The sequence below is a fragment of the Sarcophilus harrisii genome, chromosome 4 (assembly GCF_902635505.1).
Source record: "Sarcophilus harrisii chromosome 4, mSarHar1.11, whole genome shotgun sequence".
Taxonomy (NCBI): Eukaryota; Metazoa; Chordata; class Mammalia; order Dasyuromorphia; family Dasyuridae; genus Sarcophilus; species Sarcophilus harrisii.
In genome coordinates, this window is record NC_045429.1 from 75,036,108 (window position 1) to 75,059,342 (window position 23,235).

At 32.3% G+C, this 23,235-nt stretch overlaps 1 protein-coding gene across 3 annotated transcripts in view; it reads left to right on the forward strand.

The window, feature by feature from the left end:
* Window positions 1-23,235, forward strand: part of HMCN1 (hemicentin 1) — a 465,183-nt gene that overhangs the window by 278,658 nt on the left and 163,290 nt on the right. For all 3 annotated transcript variants that reach the window (XM_031937038.1, XM_031937039.1, XM_003767514.3), the window contains exons 29-36: window positions 41-167; window positions 3,038-3,192; window positions 7,664-7,942; window positions 8,503-8,784; window positions 9,274-9,382; window positions 10,414-10,583; window positions 11,887-12,041; window positions 13,510-13,633. In XM_031937038.1, coding sequence (XP_031792898.1) covers window positions 41-167; window positions 3,038-3,192; window positions 7,664-7,942; window positions 8,503-8,784; window positions 9,274-9,382; window positions 10,414-10,583; window positions 11,887-12,041; window positions 13,510-13,633 — 1,401 coding nt within the window. The remainder of the gene's footprint in view (window positions 1-40; window positions 168-3,037; window positions 3,193-7,663; window positions 7,943-8,502; window positions 8,785-9,273; window positions 9,383-10,413; window positions 10,584-11,886; window positions 12,042-13,509; window positions 13,634-23,235) is intronic.

Below are 23,235 nucleotides of genomic sequence, written 5' to 3' on the forward strand. Positions count from 1 at the left end.
TTAATTCATGGATTCTCATGGTAAAATTTCTTTGTTCAAGTTCCACCCACCATAATAGGTGCCAATTTTCCAAGTGAAGTTTCAGTTATCCTCAACCATGACACAAGCCTGGAGTGTCAGGTCAAAGGCACTCCCTTTCCTGCTATTCAGTGGTTCAAAGATGGAAAGTAAGTACTTATTTTTTTGTCTGGAGCAATGCCTCTACTGATAGAATATAATTGTATGAAGAATAACTAATAATATAAGCTTTTATCATGTGTCAGGAATTGTACTAAGTGCTTTTCAGTTATCTCACTGGATCCTCACAAGAATCCTGTGAGCTAGATGCTAGTGTTATCATCCCCATTTTACAAGTAAGAGAATTGAGGGAGGCAAAGATTGCATGACTTGTCCAGGATCACACAACCATATTTTAACTGATATCTTTTTGACTCTAGACCTAACTCCCTATTCGCTGTGCCCCTTAGCTGTCTCTATGAAGGGCATGATATAAAGAAACACAGTAGACTTCCTCCCTTCATTTATTGCCTTGACACATTTTAAACATGATTAACAAATGCTTCTTGAAAGCAATGCAGTATGTTTCATGCTTAAGTTTTATAAAATACGTTGTAAATGTTGTTAGTAGTTTTTAAAAAATAAATTATCCCATCACTTTGACCTTTCTGAATTTGAACTTAGAAAAGTTGAAGTCAGTTCAATAGAATTCTTAATTATAGAGTGAAGTCAACCCTTTACTGTCTAATGAGATAGATACTAATGATAGGTCGTGAAGAATTTATCATATGATTAAAACTACAGATATCTTTCTTCACATATAAGCATATCAAGTTGTCAAAATTTTCTTTTGACAACCATCCTGAAATTTGACCATAATTGTGGTCATTATGAATGACCATAACATTCATAATAATATTAGAATGAACACTCCAGTTTTTTCTATAGGAGGAAAAAAGTACCATCTTATGACCCATGCAGAACCTATGGGTAGTTGCTCCAGAACTCAAGAGGAGGTATGGTTTTTCACAAGATTTCAATGGTCGCATTGATCCAAATAAGTACAGTCCTGATGAATAAAAAGTTAAGCTGTATAGGCTTTACTTTCTCTGTTGTTAGTAAAAAAGCTTTTCTGAACCATGTATTGTTTGCCTGATGAATATTAAATGGAAAAAGTTGGTTAGTCCCTGCAATCAAGATACTTTGACCAAATAATGCATGAAATAAAATGCAAAGTAACTAAGTACTTTAATTTTTAAAGTAATACTATCTCTAAACATCTATCACTTTTAAAAGATGGTAGATGAGAGACAGTTTTAAATTTTGAAAATTTGAAATTTTTTATATATTTTTTTGCTCTGCTGCTAGAGACAGTAGAATTTTAAAAACATATGGGGACAAATGGTTTATTCATCTAAAACATATTTCATTCTCTTGAATTCTAAGAAAACTATACCATTCAGAGGAATTACCTTCTTTTCCATCCAAGTTTCTTTTCTAATCTGTCACTAATTGGAAACCCAATAAATGTATTATATGGTTAAGTAAGGCAGCTTGGCAGTAGAGAAAGAGAGCTGATCCTGAAGTCAGGAAAACCTTCATACAAATTGGTCCTCTGACACAAGAGCTGACTTAAGTTCCAGACCAGATACTGATATGCTTTATTAGAGGGAATTTCTTATAATAAATAAAGTTATAGATATATTCTGTACTACCACATACACCTCCTTTCCCCCACAAAAAAAAATAGCAGCTCATCAGAGCAAGACTTGTGTTGAAGAGAAAAGGATTCTGCTTTTTTTTCATTCAACTCTTCATATTTCTTCTTAATTAATCATTCACTATTTTGCTAATTTAATAATCTGAGAATAGTTTGGAACTATATAACTAGTTAAAACTGCTGCCAAATACTAAGAATTAACAAGTTGTGCTCAGCAGCAAATGGAGTTATGAAGTTTACAGAAGGATTTCCATAAAATTTTTAGAATCTTTTTTTTCCTGAGAAATCTCAATATACTGTGACATTATTCTTAGGATCATAGGATTTAGGGAAGAAAGATGACTTAAAAATATTATGTATTTAACCTCAGTCTTTTTACTTTTTTATAGATGAAAAAGCTAGTTGCTAGAGAGGTAAATAGTGAAAGTCCTACAATATAAATGTAGGTCCTATTACTCTAAAAATTCTCTGCTCCTTTTTTAAATTGTGTATGGCTTAAGGTTTTTTTAATTGTTTTATTCATTGAAATGATGATTTTTGTATATGGTACTTATGTGTTTATAAGGCATTTTAACAGGTGTTACCATGTAAAATGAATAGTGAATGGTGTATAGCTCTCATACTCAATTTTTCAGTTCGTTTTGAAATAATGTAGGATACTGAGACATATTTTGAAGGGGGAAACCAAAAAATAGTAATGGAAAATAAAATGTGGCTATAAAATATATAAATTAAAATATGTTACATTTTATTATTTAGTCTTATAGATTCCATGCATCACTTTAGAAAAAAAGTAAAGTAGCCAGAATTTTGAACCTGGATAAGTCAGTCCTCCCTTGAGTCATATTCACATTCTTTCTATATTGAAAGAATATGGCAGAACTTGTATACTTCTTGTGTAGTCTTCAAGAAATGAGGACAATTTCCATATCAAAATAGGATATGGCAACTAATTGACATAGCATATGGAATGCTGGACTTCGAATATAGAAAAATGAAGTCAAAGTCTGCCTCAGCACTTATTAGCTATATATTCCTCTTCTGTACATGAGGATAATAATAGCACCTATCTCAAGATTTGTTTTGATGCTCCAGTAAGATTTTATGTGTAAAGGGTTTTGCAAAACTCGATTAAACCACTATATAAATGTTAGCTGTTATTATGTGAAAAAAACAGCTGAGGTGTTATTTTATTACTATCATACATCTGTGTAACTAGTTCATTAAAAATAATTTTTGTTGTGCTAAAAATAGGGAAATACATATTTTGAGAAGTGAAAATAGAATCATGAAATGACACAAAAACTATATCTTCCTCAGGCCCTTATTTTTAGGAGACCCAAACATTGAACTTCTAGACAGAGGACAAGTTCTATATCTCAGGAATGTACGTCGAAGTGACAAAGGACGATATCAGTGCAGTGTATCCAATGTAGCTGGCAAACAAAACAAAGATATCAAATTGACTGTCTATGGTAAGTTATAAAAATGACTTTTACCTTTTTTAATGGAAAAATTAAACATTCTTTGTTTTGATATAATTCTAACTACTGCTTCTAATCTCAAAATTAAATAATATTTTAAAAGGGAATAATGAGTCTATATTGGTAAATTCTTGAATAGATGTACACTTTTGTGCAATTTTACTAAAACATTTTTATCATTACTCAGTTTGCAGGTTTCTTGAAACTACTTAGAGATTTTCAAATAATATCAATTAATGTGGAAAAGTTATTCCTGTGGATAATATAACTATGAAAGATGATATTGCATTTGGAGTAAAAAGACTTGGATTTCAGTCCTGAGTTCTTAAACTCTAAGATCCCAATATATTACCAAATCTCAATGATTATCAGTTTTCCTCAATTATAAAATAGTAATAATGGTTTTGTGTACCCATGTGCTCTATGAATGAGTTTTTGTTAGATACATAAATGAGAATGGTATACCCCCTTTTAAATGGTTTAATATAGATAAATATGAATTTTAGTGATATTTATATTTATATAGATGTAAATGTTATACCATCATGCTTTCTAAATAAATTTACAGTTGATTCTGAACACTTTGCAATCCTCTCAAAATACCTCCTACATTTTGGGCTTATCCATCACAAAACCTTTTATGGTTTTTAGTATGTAAATCCATCTAACATTTGTCTGAGGTAGTTGTCAAATGGTATTATTTCCCTTTTGCAAATAGTAAATAGGAGGACACAGTGAAATTAAGCAGTTAGATCAATCAAGCATGGTCAACAGGAAACGGGAATAGAACTTCAATGAACACCATTTCTTCCTTCATTCTGTACACTTTAGGTAAATTGTAGAGGACAAGACTTGAGGAAAATTGAATAACTTCAAGTGGAGACATATGGAAATAACAATATCCTGTAAAAGGCACTGCTTTGGGAACTTTCTTTTCTAGCTTGGACTTCGCGATTGATAGAATTGAGATATAATAGATTCTATTAGTGGTTTTATTTTCTTTCTTCTGCATAGATAAAAACTAATAAAGAGCAATCATCTTTCCTCATTATTTTTCTATTCATTCTTCTTTCTTCTTTTTTCCTTCATACTCCAAAAGATAGAAGTGGTAGATGTATATATTTACACAGGTCATCTAGAGATAGGAAGAAAAGGCAAAATTATTCTATTGTCCTTTTTCCCAAAGAACATATGATTAGGAATATATCTGCTTCTGTATATATGCAATATGCTCAAGAAAAAACTTTGAGCAGAGGAGAAAACAGTGTAAAACTATCATTATTCTGTGGTGATATTCTAATACTAAGGAGACTAACTCTTATCCAAAACCCAAGTATTTAAGGGATCCATAAAGAAAGCCAAGCTATGACAAAAATGTAAAGATTGGAAGAGAAAGCAATAAAATAACTAGATAATATGTTGAAAAGAAAACATTTAATAATTATCACATAATTATGCACATAAAATCATATTCAAGATCCTCAATCAAATTTGGTTTTCATCTAACTAGGTTCTGAATTCTCTTTATACAGTAGTATATTGATATGAATTTCTCATGATGTGAGTGAATATGGTGCTCATCACTTAGTGAAATCAAAGCTTCGTGGTTTCACGCACAATGATTATTCATGTACTTCTATGAAAAGAGCCAGGGTGGAAGAAGAAATCAACCATGAAAAGATATATCCTGTACAAAAGAGCATAACATTAGAAAAAGATTAGACATATCAGTGGCCAAGTTAAACAAAACCATTTTTGCTACCATTGGCTTCCTACCAGAGTCCAGAAATTGAAACGATAGTGTAATATCTTGCTAAGCTGTTGAGTTGCCTTCTCTAGCCTGCTGTAGGCTTGCCAGATTCTTGTCAGTAATTAATTATTTTTGGTGGTATAAAAAAGTCATGTTTCCATGGAATATGAACTGTCTTCTTTCTCACTCTCTGTTTTTGAGTCTCTCTTCTTCTATTTCCTCTATCTTTCTCCCCTATTCTGTTCACTTTTTCATTCTTAAATACACACAGGAGGGTCTTTGGTCTGAGAGACTGAAAAATGACCATCCTTTTGTTAATAATACACACAAACACACACACATACACACATACCCGTCAAGCTTCTTAGGAAGAAAAATCCATATAATGACTAAAACACATTGAGATTATTGGGTTCAAAGGCATCATCAAAATGTGAAGTTTGAATATCACAATTCAGGAAATAATACTATTTCCTTCCCAGTGTGCACACCTGCACCACTGAGTGCTAATTTGAAACTTACTTTTTTCCCCTTAAGTTAAAAAAAATATTTTTATTACAGAGATGGATGCCAAGGGAAACAAACTTCATCCTTTGGTTTCCTTGTCAGGATTATTTACTTGCATTTATCACTGAGGGTATTGTACAGTCACTTCTCTCCATTAGATGGTTCTTTTTCTATTCACAATCATTGATATGTGATTAGAGCAAGAGGCTAAATGCATCTGTCCTTTAAGAACTATATATGGTCAGTGGGATTAGTCATCAACTATATAACTCTCATTTACTAGGAGAATGTAAACATTCAGAAATTGTTGAATTGAAGGCAAGTGTAAAATAGCCCATCAACTATTTAATTTATGGATGAATTTAAGCAATAACAATTATACATCATATAATATACACTTTTATAATTGGTTCCCTTTGTTTAAAAAACTTAAGAAAATTTTAAAATGATGGGTGAAGTTTCACATGTAGACTCTTGTTGGAAGACATAAGAAAAAAAGATAAATGGCTCATAATGGATTGAACCTATAAGTATTGATTTCTTTAGTTCTGTACTTCAGCTGAACTAGGTTGTCTATTTTTTAAGACAAATATGACTAAAAGTTTGAGCTTAATTTGCCATTTCTTAAAAGCACAAAAAAATCTCATAGTAAATATATATAAATTCTACTCCTTGACCCTAGCCATTTTTAGACTGGTACCAACACTGTGTCCATGCCTATTTGTCACTGTGGGTCCATTCTAAAAATGATTTCTATAAAGTATTTAGAAATGTTAACATATTGTCGGTCATTTGTTTTCTTTTAAACTGCGGCAATTATGGCATAACACAGGGATGGCAGGATTAAGATTGTCGCGGGGATCAAACCATTAGTATTATTTTTCTACCAATAAGTCCTCAGGGACTTGGTGAAGAAAATGAGGCATGTTGACACAGAATGCTAGAAATTACACATGTCACCAATTAGATGAGCAAAGCTGAGCACATGAAATGTTAGTAGTTCCAAAAAATATACTGACAGGCAGAAACTAAAAGGTCCCAGTCATCATCAGTAGCTGGTTAGAAAAGGTTATTTCTTGGGGAAAGAACACAGAATTGTACCAATTTTTTGACTCAGACATTTTCCCTTTTGCCCCTTGACCCAATTCCAGATATCTGGTGCTTGTGTTAGATATTTTAGTAAGAGTTATTTTTACATATAACATTACTTTAGAACTCTACAATTCACTAAACCCCTGAAATTGTATTCTTAACAGCCCTGGTAGATAAATATGATGATTAATATAATTTTGACCAAAAACAATTGTATTAGTGGAAGAAGACTGAATTACTTAGGAATTTGTAAGCTCTGATGACAATGTGCATTATTAACTGTCTCTGTGACTTTCAGAAAGTGTTGTTACCCCTCTGGTCTTCATTTTCATCATCTGAAATGAGAGAGTTGATTTAAGTTCTTAACCTTGGGTCTATCAAATGTGATTTAACAAAAGATAATTGTATTTCAAAAAAATTGGTTTCCTTTGTTATCCTATATATTGTATTTTGTATTTAATATGTCTCCAAGAAGTCCATAGGTTTCATTAGACTGGCAAAGGGGGAACCATGGAACAAACATGACTTAGAACCTCCAGTATAGATGATCTCTATACTTCATATTTTTCTTTTAGTTTATTTTTAGAAAATCCTTAGATGATCCTTGTTTTCGATTCATCCTATATGGATGATTTATACATTATTGTTTGCTTGTTGTCTCTATCTTTCTTAAATGGGGGCCTGTTTTTTACCTTTCTTTGTATCTGTAGTGATCAGCACAGTGCCTGGCAGTTTAAACTGAATGGGTAACATGTTAGTGATAATATAGCTTCCAATATGATACTTAGTTTCATCATGGCCCAGAGGATAAAAGCTAGCAATTGCTACTATGCTGAATTAGTTCAATGATAAATTGTCAGGATATCCATTTAGGTAATTCAAAGATTACTTATCAAAAGGTTGTCTGTACAGTGGGGAATTTTTGTCATTTTTCATTTTGACTCACAGAATGATTTATTGTACTATGGAATTATTGCAGTCTGAACCAATAAATGGAAGAAGTATCCATATTGATGAAATCATTGCTCTCTTAAAGAATTAAAGTATGATATTTAAGATCCCACAGATTATTGAGATTTAAGAATTTTTTGGTTTTCTTCTTATTTCTTGTAGTTCCACCTAGTATTAAAGGAAGTAATATGACCACTGAAATATCTGCACTGATCAACAGCATAATTAAGCTAGAGTGTGAAGCACGTGGACTTCCAGTGCCTGTCATAACATGGCATAAAGATGGCCAGCTGATCATATCCAACCCACAAGCCCTTTATGTTGATAAGGGGCATTTTCTTCAGATCCCTCATGCTCAAGTATCTGATTTTGGAAAATACACATGTCATGTGACAAACATTGCTGGAACAGCTGAAAAAACATATGAAGTGGATGTGTATGGTAAAGAAAAAAGAGATTTTCTTATTTTTGCCTTTTCTATTATTTGTAAGGATATGATAACAAAACAGTAGTTTTTATTTTTTATTAAAGTATTACTATCAGTGTATTTTATTTGTTTCAAAGGTCTCTTTTTAAGTTAGGGAATAGGGAAAAAAAAAGAATCAGTCTCCTAATTTGAGTCTAAAGTGAATCTCCAATGGGTCTGTAAAGCAAGATGTCCTATTTATTCTGACAACTGTTTTGTCTCTGAGTGTTTAGGCATTCATTGAAGCTTTTGATAAATTTGTTAGGTTGGTAGACCCAAGACTGGTGCACATATTTTCTCTATCTTTCCTCATTATATGAACAATAGTTTTCAAGTCAAATATGCAGGATCCTAGTCAAAGTAAAAATCAGAGTGGTAGATCATATGAATGAACCTGAAATATTCTTCTCAGTAAGTTAGGGAGAAAATAGAATTATAAAATTTTTTGATGAGACAAAAAAGGTGAAGAATTTAATAGCCACTTATCTTTGTGCTTACATTAAAAATAGTCTTAAAATCACATTTCTTTTCTTAGTTCCACCAATTATTGAAGGCAACTCAGAAACACCTCTGAATAGACAAGTGATTATTGGCAATTCCCTGACACTGGAGTGTAAAGCAGCTGGCAACCCTCCTCCAGTCCTTACCTGGCTGAAAGATGGTGCACCTGTAAAAGCGAGTGACAACATCCACATAGTAGCTGGTGGAAAAAAGCTTGAAATCATGAATGTTCTAGAAGCTGACCATGGACAATACGTATGTGTGGCTAACAGTGTTGCTGGAGAAAAGGAAATCAAATACAATGTTGATGTCTTAGGTATGCAAATCAATAAGCCACCTGCTTTTTTTCCCTAAAATTCATACAAAAGTCTTTTGTCACAATTTACTTATTTTATTGCACAAGAAAATTATCATAATGAGTTTCATTAGTCTTTTTAATGTTGCATAATATGTAATATATTTTGTATTGGTTGTCATTGGCTCCAAATCAAGTTAAACCAACAAAACTCTCCATGGAATTTGTTCTTATTTTGGTGAGTTTATTATGAAATAAGTATTTGTTCATGCTCTTTCAATCATTCCACTGTGATAGGGCAATTGGAAAAATTATATGTGATACTGTGACTTATTAAAAAGAAAAAAAAGTTTATGCCAGTTTTGAGGGAAAAGTTTTATTTATCTAAAATCTCCTCCCATGTTTTAAGTTGCGCAGATATTCATAATCTTTCTTCTCTACTATTTTTACTGTCATTTGTTATAATTACACAAATTTTCTGGGATTGTACATTCTTACATTGCCTTATAGTACCACCAACTGTGGAAGGTGGAGATGAATCATCTGACTTCATCGTGGTTGTTAATAACTTGTTGGAACTGGACTGTCAAGTGATGGGATCACCCCCACCAACTATCATGTAAGGGTTTTGGTATGTCTGCTAAACATATCCAACTTCTTATTTCAATGGTGTTGGAGTTAATTAGCAAGGATTTTCACATTATTTACAGATATCTAAAACAAAGACCTTTTAAAGTTAGCTGCATAAGAATTATATTCTTCATTTCCATAATAAAAGGACTATATTTTTTTGCTAAAGATAATTTGAAAACAGACAATTCTGTAGAGCATTGAAATTTGTTATGTACAGTGAAATTTCATTTTAAAGAATATATCTGGCAGTAGAAGATATTGATAGAAATTACATATCTAGTCAGCAGAGACTAGAAATGAAAGTCTTAATGCACAATCTCTTTTATTGCTCTGAAATGTGCAGTAAACTATTAAGTAAAAGAAGCTTATTAAAAAAAATAGGAGAAAGCAAATATCTTTGCTCTTTCCTCTTCTTCTGGGCTGCTGAGTACTTTTTGAGGGTTTGCTATTTTGTTTCAGACAATAGCTAAAGAGTACAAGAGAGCTTTTACTAATGAGGCACTAAATGTTTTAAGTATGGGAGACTGAAAGGAGATGAAAAGTGATTACTGTTTTCTGTGATTTTAAAATAGTGAAAGAACAAAAATAATTTCCAAAAGCTATAGCTACAGTTCTTGTTTCTCCCTTCAGCTGCTTATAGTTTTATTTCCACAGTGAATTAATTATTGAGCAGTGCTTGGCAAATAACATATAGCTATGTTTGTTTTTATTGTATAGCATGGTTTTCTTATGGGGAGTAGGAGAAGTATCTGTCTTATTCAGTTATTTATTGTAGCTAAGTTGTGACATAATCAGCAAGGCACTGTAACTATAAGCCAGTCAGTGAAGATAGAAAGGACTCATTTAGCTGTACAACATCACCTTTTTAGCAGAATCTTGCTTATGATTCAATATATTAAAGTACAAGGCTGAAATATTAAGGGAGGATATACTTTCATAAGTTGATGAATGTTTTCTAATTATTCCTTTATTTTAAACAACTTGCTAGAATTCCATATTGATTTTTTTTTGCTCCAGGTGGTTGAAAGATGGCCAGCCAATTGATGAAGAAGATGGATTCAAGATTTTATTAAATGGACGCAAACTTGTTATTTCACAGGCCCGAGTGTCTGACACAGGTCGTTATCAGTGTGTGGCAACTAATACAGCTGGATCTCATGAAAAGGAATTTGATGTAACAGTTCTTGGTATGTTTGAGCAAGGATTGGATCACAGAATTATTGTATTACAGATTTAGGGCCATAAAAGGATTTAGAGGTTCTTCTGGGACAATAACCTCATTTATTTATTCATTTTGTTTGTCTTATCCAGAGTGTCAATTGGGAAGTAGTTATCAGGTCTAGATGTTCTTAGAGTCCAAGACCAAGAGATGAGGTAATTCATATTAAGGAAGATCTCGTCCTTTCTGAGCAAAGAATTGCAATATCTCTATAGCAAAGAGATTGTATTATTATTACTACTACTAATAATAACTGGCATTTATATGGCACTTTTAGGTTTACAAAACTTTGTCCCCATTAAGTTCTTTGATTCTATGAAATGAATGCTATTATTATTAAAAATAATTATTAATTAGATAGCTGTTTTGCATAGTGGTTGGAGTACTAGACCTAAAATCAGGAAAACCTAAGTTCATATATGACTTCCAACTCTGGAAAAGGGATATAAATATATATTAATACAAATGGCTGAAAATATTGATGTCAACAGCTGTAAACTTTACAAAGATGTGTAGAATAATGATAAGAAATGAAAATCATAAGGATTTCTTTAAAGAGATAATTCAAAGGTGATTCAGCCAATAGCTAGCATTTATAAATAGCACTTTAAGATTTGCAAAGTACTTTACAAATACTATCTCATTGATCATCACAACAGCCCTGGGAGGTAGTTACTATTATCAACCCTGTTTCATGGATGAGAATAAGGCAGACCAAGATAAAATAACTGAAAACTCACATAGCTAGTAATTATCTGAGACTAGATTTGAATTCAGTCCTTTCTTACTCCATCTAGCTTCAGTACCCTTTCCAGTCACATGACTGTCTATTTGCTATTTGTGGTTGTATGATTATGACCTTCATAATTGACATACTTTGTTTTATATTAAAATTTGAATTGATTTCTTTTTATATTTTTAATTTAGTAATATATTCCTCTCCCTATCCCATTTCAGCAGCAAAAGAATTAAAAAAAGAAGCTGAAAACAAAAGTTTAGTGAAACTAATCCTAGTACACTGGAAAAGTCTGATAATGCATGCACTTTTCCTCACCCATAATTCCTCACTTGTACCAAAAGAGAGAGGGATATAGTTTCTTATTTCTTTTCCTGAATATGAATTACAAAAATTCTACATCAGATAGTATAACAATGCAACCTACAGCATAATAACAAGATGGTTTTTTTTTCTTGAATGGCTTATTGCTTATATGAATTAAATGCTAATTTTCATCTAAATAATGGAAGTTATACTTATTTTCTTTTATTAGTTTCTCCAACGATAAAGTCTACAGGACCTTCTGAGAGATCTGTAGTGATATACAAACCTGTAACCTTACAATGCATAGCTAATGGCATTCCCAATCCTTCTATCACCTGGTTAAAAGATGGACAACCCGTGAACACTGCGCGAGGAAACATCAAAGTAAGTAAACAATAAAGCTATCATCACATCCAACCTCAAAAAGTTGCAGTGAGTTACAAGAACAACAACAAAAAAGTGTTGGTGTGTTTTTACTTTTTTTTCTGGATGTACCCACATAGGTCAGATTTTTGTTTTCAATACCTACAAAAACCATATATTATTATGACAGTTTAGGGCTAAGGAGATTTGCTGACAATGCTGAGAGAATGATATGGAAGATAGGTTCTGAAATATAGGATTATGGCAGAAGGGGATGACACTGGGATGGGAGAATGGAAATTAAGATCTGAGGGATGGAATTATAGAGACTTCAAAATAAGGGATCTAAGACCAAAGACAGACCAAACAAATGCCTTTGGTGTCTTTAGATTTCTCATGTATAAAAAAAAAAAAAAAAAAGACAGGAGAAAGGGGGTGCAGAACTTAATTTCTGTGGTCATCTGCTCATTGACTCACTGAAGCTTCATGATCTAACACTGTCCTAATAGTCAAGAAACAGAAGTTCTTTCCCAAGCTTTGACAATATACTAGCTATGTGATCTTGAGCATGACATTTATGTTTATTTCTTAAATGAGTCCGTTGTACTCTCTCAATGTCTATTCTAGCTTTATCACTCTAAGTTTCTATGGTTATAAAGAATTAAAACATGATCTGGACTTCATTACTATAATTTCTTGAAGGGCAACCTGTTGTTTTATTTTTCCTTATTTTATTCACAATGACTACTAGTGATTTACATGTAATAGATCTTAAATTATATTTTAATAACTGAATGATACCAAACTCCAATCTAGCTTACTAGCTCAACAATTCATCTAACAGGATAATAATAATTATAACTACCAAACCTAAACTTTAAAAAAAGGATAAAGCAGTATAGTTTTGAATTTCTAAAATCATGCTTCTATGTCAGGAAAAGTCAAATTATTGTATTATAGATTTTTATATAGTTTTATTACTTAACACTTAGCATAATTCCTGGCACAGAGTAGGCTCCTTGATAAATTTTTATCAACTTATTTAAAAAAATTTGTGGGAATTGATTGAATTAGAGGCATAGCTATTTTAGTAAAAATATATATATATAATTTTCAAACCATTTATAAATAATATAAACATTTTATTTCACTGAAAGATAGCTTAACATTTCATATATATATATATATATGTAATTGTAATTCAGGTTGCCTTTTTCATATTTATTGGAATTCCAAGTCATTAGTAGTAGATTTTTCTTAGCTTAACTATGTTTTTTTCAATAGTGTCTTTCAACCAGTATAATCTTTTTTTTTTTTTTAATATTATCAGTTGGTCCTGACCTAATATGTTAAAAGGTAATTTAGGTAGTGAAGAGAAACTAGAATGAGATGTTTTTTCACATGCATCAGCTTGTTCTTCCATGTGGCTTTTTTTCGAGATTCAGAGATGAAGGTTACAAGCCACTGTAACGTTTTTGTTTCCAATCAGCTTCAGTCTTCTGGCCGAATTCTACAAATTGCCAAAGCCCTTCTGGAAGATGCTGCTAGGTACACCTGTGTGGCTACTAATGCAGCTGGAGAAGCTCAACAGCATATTCGCTTACATGTACATGGTAATTGCCATTTCTTCTTATAAGGAATCTATCTGTGACTTTTCTGATACCATACATTCTGTTTTATAGAATCATGAATTATAGAATCAGGAATTGTTTCTAGAAACTTAACATGGCAAAATCCACACCATTTTACATTATATGAAAAAAAAATTGTACAATTAAAACCATATTAAAAAAAGTGTACAATTAAAACCATCATTTACAAAGTAGATAGCAAAATATGTTGTTTAGATAAAAGCACCGAGTCCACCATGGTCCTTTGAGTTAAATTATTGCCAAGCTTGTCACTTGATGAAGCTTTAGTAGGTGCTAGTTAATATTCTTTGTTCTTTTGACTGAACTAGTGATAACTCTTCCTTAGCTGCACCTGTGAGTTTTTTTTTTTTTTTATTTTGTTAGACTATAAGCTCCTTAAGAGAAGGGGCTACCTCCTTTAAACAATTTGCACAATGTGCTAATATACAAGCACATATACTATGTGCTCAATATTTGTTGACTAATTCATGATGTCTCTTGGAAGGTTGGAGATATAACAAGAACTACATTTATTAAGCTATTCTGTACAGTGCATTTCATTTCCTGATCAGGAAGATACAATTTTGCTAAGATATCACACTTATAGAGCCTGTAGTCTGGTAGAAAGAAAAAGCACAAGCTCCAGTACCCGATAACCCACATTACTAAATGGTAAAATCATTAGAGAAATACAAAACAAAATACTATATGAGGGATATGTAAAATCCAGGAAGGATCAGTTATGTAGGCAATTTTTAAAAATGGGTATAAATCTAAACTACTAAGGTGCTACCCATGAAGACTTCCAAGACTTCTATGTTTGCACCACTGAACATTGTATTTGTATACATAAAATACTCACTTCAATAGGCAGTTCAAGCAGAGGGTAGATGACCTCTTTTTGATTATGGCCTAGATGGCCACTGAAGTCCTTAAAATTCTTAAAGACTATGATTCCATGCTTCAGAGTCCAGCAATGTCCTTGCAATTGCAAGACTTATATTTTCTTTCTCCTTTTCTCCAATTTCATGCTATATGATTTTCTCAAACTGTTTTTTTTGGGGGGATTGGGAATTCATTTTCTAATTTGAAATCTTAATGTTAAACTGGGTTGCATTTGAGGAATATATTTTAAATTATGTCTTCTTTTCTTCCTAATGGATATATTTTCACTTAAGTAAGCTTCAATAATTCAGACAATCCTGAATTAGTATAGCACCTCTCTTTTAATCTATTTCCTAAAATGGAACTCAAGGTCTAATCACAGATTTAATTAGGATAGTTAGCAATTTTTCCTTTTAGAAACAAAATGTTTAATTTACTTTTGCTCTTTATTTTTTCCATCTCAGTTATTCATATATTTTAACAATGTTTAATCATTTGTTCATCTCATTTTGCTTCATCATCAAATTGATTTTGCATCAAAGAATATACCTTTAAGTAAAAGCAACTGCAATTTTTGGACAGACTGCCTTTCTTACCTACCCTTGTGTCTTCCACATTTACATAGATATGTATAAGATTGGAAACATTTAGAAAAATTGTCAGGTTTTCCCAGGATGATCAGTGGAATCTGAATTACAGACTGAGAAATATAAATCAATTATTAATGAATTACCCAGAATCATAGAGTAGTAGGGAGAACATATATGAAACCTGTGCTTTCTTCAATTGTAGGTCCCCTGAAAGCTACTATAACTTCAAATCATCCTTCATATTTATATCTACTCAAAAGAACTCATGAATCCTCATCAATGTTCCTTTTACCAGACCAACCAGAAGACATTCAATGACAAAGACATTCAGATAGCACAGAAATTAAATAAGCAAACCCTTCCTTTATCCCTGCTCCATCTGGAGAGACTTATTCTCCCACTGATGTTTCACCATGGGAAAAGAGGGAACATGTATACATAAAACTAACCAACAAACTACATTTTAGAATGAGGTGAAATTCTTAGGAAATATGGTTTGTTAGAGCAGAATATTCTTCCACAACAAAATTCTTGATAGAACCCTTCTCCATCTTCAGTATTGCTGTTGATTGATGATTCTCCTCCAACTTCTACAGATTTCCTTGTACCATTCTCTTTTTTGGTCATAATTTCATTGTAGTTGCAATGCTGTTCTGCATCTTGGATCTATTCTCTCTGTTGCTTAATCATTGGTAGCTGGTTCTCTAAAGCTATTTTGCTTTCTATCAGTTATGCTGCTGCATTAAATGTCTTTTGCTTTGAAATAATATGGACTCGGTTGACCTATAGCAGGAATATCAGTGAAAGCTTGAGAAGCACTACTATCTACATCAAATCTTTCCTGATCTCTCCTCCCCTTAATAGCAGCTATTATGTCTTCCCCCTCCCCAGCCAAAAAATCTTGTAGGTATGTAGTTTTTATATTTGTAATATATGTTCTTTTCTACAGCTTGATTGGATACTCCTCAATGTAGAGACTATTTTATTTTTGTTTTTATATCCTTAGCAAAATGCCTCACACATAGTAAGTGTAAATACTTATTATGAATTGACTGATTGCTCTCAGTCAGCTGAAATCATATTTTCACCCTTTTCTGTGGAGTTATTAGCTTTTTTAGCACAGTTTTGGGGCCCTCTTACTTTTTTGTCATTTAACCCTTAAAGGCAGAGTCAGGTAGTCACTCTTCAGTTTGCCTTTGACTTCTTTTGGTATTATAAAATTTCACAGAGTTTTCCTACCACCACTATTGATTTTAGATTAAGAAAATTTCTTTCAAGTCCTTTTCACTTTCCTTGTACCTATGCTAACCATAGGAATTCCAATTATCAAAAATGGAGGGGCAGGATGGAATTAATAACTTTTTATTTCTTTTTTGTTGTTCAATCATGTGCATTTACTCTGCACAACCCCATTTGGGGTTTTCTTAGCAAGGATAAGACATGGTTTGCCATTTCCTTTCCAGCTCATTTGCAGATGAGGAAACCAAGGCAACGTTAAGTGATTTGCTCACATCATACAACCAGTTGATGTCTAAGGCCATATTTGAACTTGGGAAGATGAGTCTTCCTGACACCAAGCTCAGCACCCCATATAGTCTGTCACCTACCTACCACAATCTTTAATTTCTTTCAGGCATAAAATCATTATTGTTCCTACAAAATGAAAGGAACTAAATTATATCTTTTTTGACTCTTGTTCAAGGGCTCAGAATAAAGTTATATGGAAAAAGAGACCTACCACAATGATTTTTTAAAAGTACCTGGAGATTTAAGAGTATGGTGGGGTAATTTTGCACATTTTCCCTTGATGGGGCAATTTCCCATAATTATCAGTAAGTTTTTCAGAAGCACAGAACCGCAGTAATCTCATTATATGCAATTTAGCAAGTGTATTTTCTCTGATAATCATTTTTGATGTAAAGATTCCTTTTTCTAGTCCCAATACCAGGGAGAAACTCTTTTCTCATTTTATTCTCCATTCCTTCACTGTTGCAAAAATATTATTTTATACTTTTTTCATAGCAAGTGTAGAGACATTGGGTTACATGATAGGGTTAAATTGGCTTTTATGAGCTAAGCTGGGAATGTAACCAACATTGTTTCTATAGGAAAATCTGTTCTCAGTTCCAAAAACCTGACTTTAAAAATGTTTGGACACAAGCCCATGTGCATGTTGAGGATCTCGTGTATTTCCATTCATTCATTACTTTCACCATTTCCAGACCAGTACTGATTGAGCTGGGGAATACACACCCCTGCTTCTCTTCTACCACAGGAGAGAAAAGCAGCCAGGAAAAAAGAGTTTATGGATTCCACCTTTATTTCCTGCATGCTACATTTACTTGATGTAGAAGCAATGTCTGCCTTCCTTAGTTGTTTCTCTTTTATAATGAGGAAAAAAGTATCAGAAAAGAATTAAATGAAGGTCTGCACTAATATTCCTTTTATCAAACCAATAAGAGGTGACATCAATTTCAAAGCAAAATACAATTAATTAAAAGGAAGAGCAAAATAAATGACAAATAAAGTCTTCATATACAAAGGAAGATATTTCCTTACAGTAGAAGACTAAGTGAGAGAATACACAAGAAAAAATATTGGAGGAGAGAGCACAAGTAGGCAACATACTTATTCAGGGTTTGTCACTCTCTGTACCTTTTTGTGTATGTGTTTGGTGCTGCTATTGTCTATTTTCCCTTGCAAAACTACCACTGACTTCCTCCTTATTTACTGACATCCATGAGTTGTGGCTGTTCTACTGGGTTACATTATTTTCCTTTCATTCTGTTGTTCATTGTGTATCTGCTAATCTCCTGAGTCTGGGCTGTACTCTTCCAATTTCTGCCAAGCTAGAGGGTTGTATTCTAGTCTCTAGGCAATATTGATAAATTTTTATTTTTGGAATGATGGGAGAAAGTTCCTCAAAGCACAGAGAAATTCACATTCACAAGCTTTAACTTTAGTATTTTAAAAATAATGATTTTACTGATATGGATTGAACACAGATTGAAATATTGTAAACCTTAGTTACAGTCATCATGAGCTGTTATGGCTGCCACCTGGAAGTTAGTCTTATAGAGTCACCTTGAATTGAACTACACTAATGTTCAGGTGACAGACAATGGTTGGACACATAATGATTATCAGCCTAGAAAAATCTGCCAGAAATTGTTATTTGTTGGTACCAACTTCAAAAGTTTGTTCTAAGAGTAAATATCAATATTTAAAATAAACTGAATATAAATTTACCTTCAGTTTAATTGGTTTCTGTTAAATTTATAGCTTTATAATGATATTTCCTATTCTTTTTCAAAGAAAATTTAAAGCATTTCACTACTATAAAACACTAAATGCTATAAAACACTTCTATAAATTCACTTTTGTGGATCAGTTTAGGAGTCAAACTAATACTTAAATTTTGTAGAGGAAAATGTACTTCTAGGTTCAAACAACTGATTTACAAATAAACTTTTGCGTTTAAACCATTCAGAAGTTAGGAAATTTTTATACTTTCATTCATTCTAATAGGACTAACCTTTCTCTATTCTAGACTCTGCTTTTTAAATGTCCTGGCTTCTAATCTTTACTCAGAAGACTATGCACTTGATTCTTTCAACAGATAATGTGTTTACAGTATTTGGGATGATTGGCTGTCTTAGGGATAAAGTAGCTATTCCTAGAAAATTCAATACCAGGAATCCTCAATATCTTTTTTATTAAGTATTTTTGAATGCTTCCATTACTCATAGGAAACCAGGAGTTTCTAAAATGTTGACAATGAATTTAAACTAACACAGGAAAAAACTACATGAATCCAATTCTTTCAGTATAGAAATATCCTTATGCGACTTCCTGGGAAAACTCCTCTTCATAATGTGTGATATCCTACCAGCCTTTTTTTCCCTCTAAAACTTTAAAAATGCTGGAAGCTGTTATTCTTTAGGCCAGAATATAAGACTGAATTTTATACTTCAAATGTTAGCCACCTAAGATATGTTTTGTTTGGGGTGCTAAAAGCACAATTTTTTTTAATTGCTTGTATTTGTTTCTCCATAAAACATAAGAACAAGTAAAATCTTTGCTTTGTCAAAACAAACCTTTGATTTGGGGCCCTTTTCTTGTCATCTAATATTTTAACAAATATCTGTAAAATCCTACTGCTGCCTTTGTTGTTTACCAGGGCCTTTTGGGGACTTTAATAAATCCAGTGGGAACATCTGCAGAAATATTTGTCATTATTATAACCTTCTAGTTTATGTGTGTGTGTGGGTGTGTGTGTGTGGGAGGGAGGAGATGTGATGCCAAATTACCTTTCATATATATATATATATATATATATATATATATATATGTATGTATATGTATATATATACACACACATTCATATATACATGGGTATGTGTGTATACATATTACATATACACTGTGTGTGGATATATGTATATGTGTTTTATGTGCCCAAATAACTGCCAAATAATACCAATCAAAAACTTTTTATTCTCCCTCTGCTCTTTTTGTTTTCTCACATGTACATTAAAAGATAAGGGAACCTTCCATTTATTTATCAATAAATTAGATCTGTGGCACTATTCCTGCAATTTCTTTATGATAAATTAAATAATTAAGCTCCAACTACTATTCAGTATTACCGTCACATATCTTGATTATTATATATATTAACTCTTGGGCCAGTAGGATATTATTATAGTATTAACTATACTTATAATAAAAATAATGAGGAACTATTGGAAGTATTTCGCAAGAACTCAATTTATCCTTCCAAACTGATTTAAATGTTAGGGTTGAATCTTCCTCATCACTTACCTAAAAGTGAGTGCAATAATTTTGGTATCATCTTTTGTATATCGTGTGTAATTTTCCCCCTTTGTAAATGGAGAGATTCATTAAGAATATGTAAAAATTCATCCCTATCTTGAAGACCAGATATGTGATATTTTTTTTAGCCATTTTCCTGTTGTCAGTACCATTTTCTCTAGTATGTGTATGCACTAAGATCAATAAACACATACGTGTGTGTGTGTGTGTGTGTGTGTGTGTGTGTGTATATATATATATATATATATATATATATATATATATATATATATATATATTTAAATTTCAAAAAAAAATTAAAAAATTCCAATCTTTTTCACCTTTTTTTTATATTTTGGCCATTTTTTTTTTTTTTTTTTTTTCAGAGAGAGAGTGTTTGGTGGTTGACATTGCTGTTGATAAGTCCATTAGTTTTTTTTTTTAATTAAACTTTTTATTTACAAAACATTTGCATGGGTAATTTTTCAATATTGGCCCTTGCTAATCCTTCTGTTCCCAATTATCCCCTCCTTCCCCCCAATCCCCTCCCCTACATGGCAAATAGTCCAATATATGTTAAATATGTTAAAATATACATATGCATATTTATACAGTTATCTTGTTTCACAAGAAAAATCAAATCAAGAAGGAAAAAACTGAGAAAGAAAACAAAATGCAAGCAAAAAACAGAGTGAGAATGCCATGTTGTGGTCCACACTCAGCTCCCACAGGCCTTTCTTTGAGTGTAGATGGCTCTCTTCATCACAGAATGATTGGAATTGGTTTGAATCATCTAGTCCATTAGTTTTTAATGGGCTTATCAACAGTAGTATTGGCTGGTCTTTGGTATTATAGCCAATGCCATATGCAAAACTTTTTCAGCTTTGTAGAACCTCTCAAAACTTACATTCCCCTGTCATTATTTTTCAGGAATCCATGGTCATTCCCATGTTTTTTACATAAAGTATTAGAATAGCACTTTAATGGAAGAAATATATGTTTATAATAGACATTTATAATATATATGGATTATATAATATATCCATATATGTATAATATATAATATATATTTCCATTTATAAAATATATATGGAAATAGGTAGATGGATAGATGGTAAAGTAGATAGATGATAGATAAATAACTAGATAGTTGAGAGAGATAGGTGGATAGAGTATCCCCTGTATTAAAAATTTCTGACTCAGAGAAGAAGCAAGTAGAAAAGAGAATGAGGAAGTTCTGTTTGCTGATTTTACAAAAGACCTAAGGTACAGAAGCTTAGGTGCATAAGCTAAGCCATAAATCCTAACTTTCTGACTCACTCAACCCATTATTAAGTGGAAGAGAGAAGAATGGCTTCTCTGAATTCTTTGGCTATATATCTCATTTTTGTGACATCTGTGCATGTCTGCCCAAAACGCATGTATTTTAACTAGATTTCACATAAAAATATTGGAAAATAGCAGAAGCATAATGTGATATTTGCTTCAAATCTTACCACCTTTAAGGATTGTTGAATAGAAAATTTCATTCATGGCCTTCAAATCTCACTCATGGCTAAAAGAAACATTATATGACTGATGGGTGGTCACCCACCCTTGTTTAGAAGATTTCATATGATTGGATAGCCACCACCTATTGAGTTAGCCCATTTAATCAGCCTCCTAATTCTTGGGAACTTTATCTGTATGTTAATCTTAAATTTCTAGCTTTGCAACTTACATCCATTGCTTTTAGGGCTACCCTTTATAGCCAAACAGCACAACTTAATTCTTCTTATTGACAACCTTTCAGGTTTTGAAGATATCTGTGGTGTATTTCTTAAGAACTATTTCCCCCAGACTACACATTTTCAATTCTTTCAATTCATCTTTGTTTCATGATTTTGAGGCCTATCAACATTCTGCTTTCCTGTCCTTCCTGAGATGTGATATCCAGAATTCAAAGGGATTCTCCACATTGTTTTCTGACATCTTCTTACTCTTCTTCATATATCTTAAGATTACATTATCTGTTGAGTCAATGTTATCATTTTAATCCACAAACTAAAACTACTTTTTTATTAAACAAATTGCTATTTAGCCAGGAGTGTAGTGGTAATGCTTATCTAGTTCTTATCAATTTTCTCCATTATTTCCTTTAGCCAGCCAATCAACAGAACAATAAATCAAACTCTGGTTTGTAGTGTCTGTCTATTTCCAATTTGTAAGTGCTCATATTAATTTTTTAACAATCAGTTCTTACTAAGTTAGTTCAGGCTGTCTATAGAATTTCCTTGTGCTTAACCTTGCTTCTTCTACCTTATGCTATAATTGTGAAGCTTATTGTGGGAATCCAAGTTTAATTTTTTACATTCTTCCCTATAACTTTACATCTTACTGGTCTCAGCCCAGTGTCCCTGCTTGTCAGGTGCTTTTTTTGAATCATCTCAGTTCAGTCATTCATTGTGTTATATACTCTTCTGAGCTTTGTATTGTTTGCAACCTTGGAAACAAATTGCCATATTGCACCTCCAATGTGTTATGTATTATGGTCTACCTAAGAAATCAATCTGATTGGTCTCATTGTCTTCTCTTGTAAGTTTTAGCCTTTAAGATTCTTAGCCACTTAAGAGTATTTTCAGAATATAAACTGAGAAGTATAAGTAAGTCTCTAATTGATAACAAGATTGAAAATCTCTTTCCCTTAAGTGAATTTTCCCTGGGTATTATGTCTTTCCCAATGACAATCTGAACTACAGCTTGAAAGATTTAAAATAATCATTCAATCAGTTGACAAACACTTATTAAATACTTAGCATGGGTCAGGTACTTTGCTAAATGCTGAGAAAGCAAATACAAGGTGGGGGGATGATCTTTTGAGATAATATTTGTAACAGAATGCATGGTATATAGTAAACAAAGCACTTTATAATGCTTGTTTACCACCACTAACAAGGAACTTTCATTCTAATAGAGAGGACAACACATAAAAGGAACCTTAAGAGAAAGGGATGGGGAAAGTACCTGAGGCAGGGGCATAATGAATCTTGAAGAACAAAGCCTGGGGAGAATGACTAACTGAAAAGCCTGGAAGAAAAGTAGAGATTCTGAGAAGAACCATCTAATAAGAGAGAGGGATATAGGAGTACAGTTTTATATTTTAGAGCTAAAGGGACCATCCTGGATGAAGCGGTCTCCAGGTCACAAAGCCAAGGGAGAAATAAAATTAGTTGGGAGGAAATTCCCAAAATGAAAATTGTTCATTTTTGTACTAGGTTACCCACAATATTCAGAAATATAACCAATATTTATTAA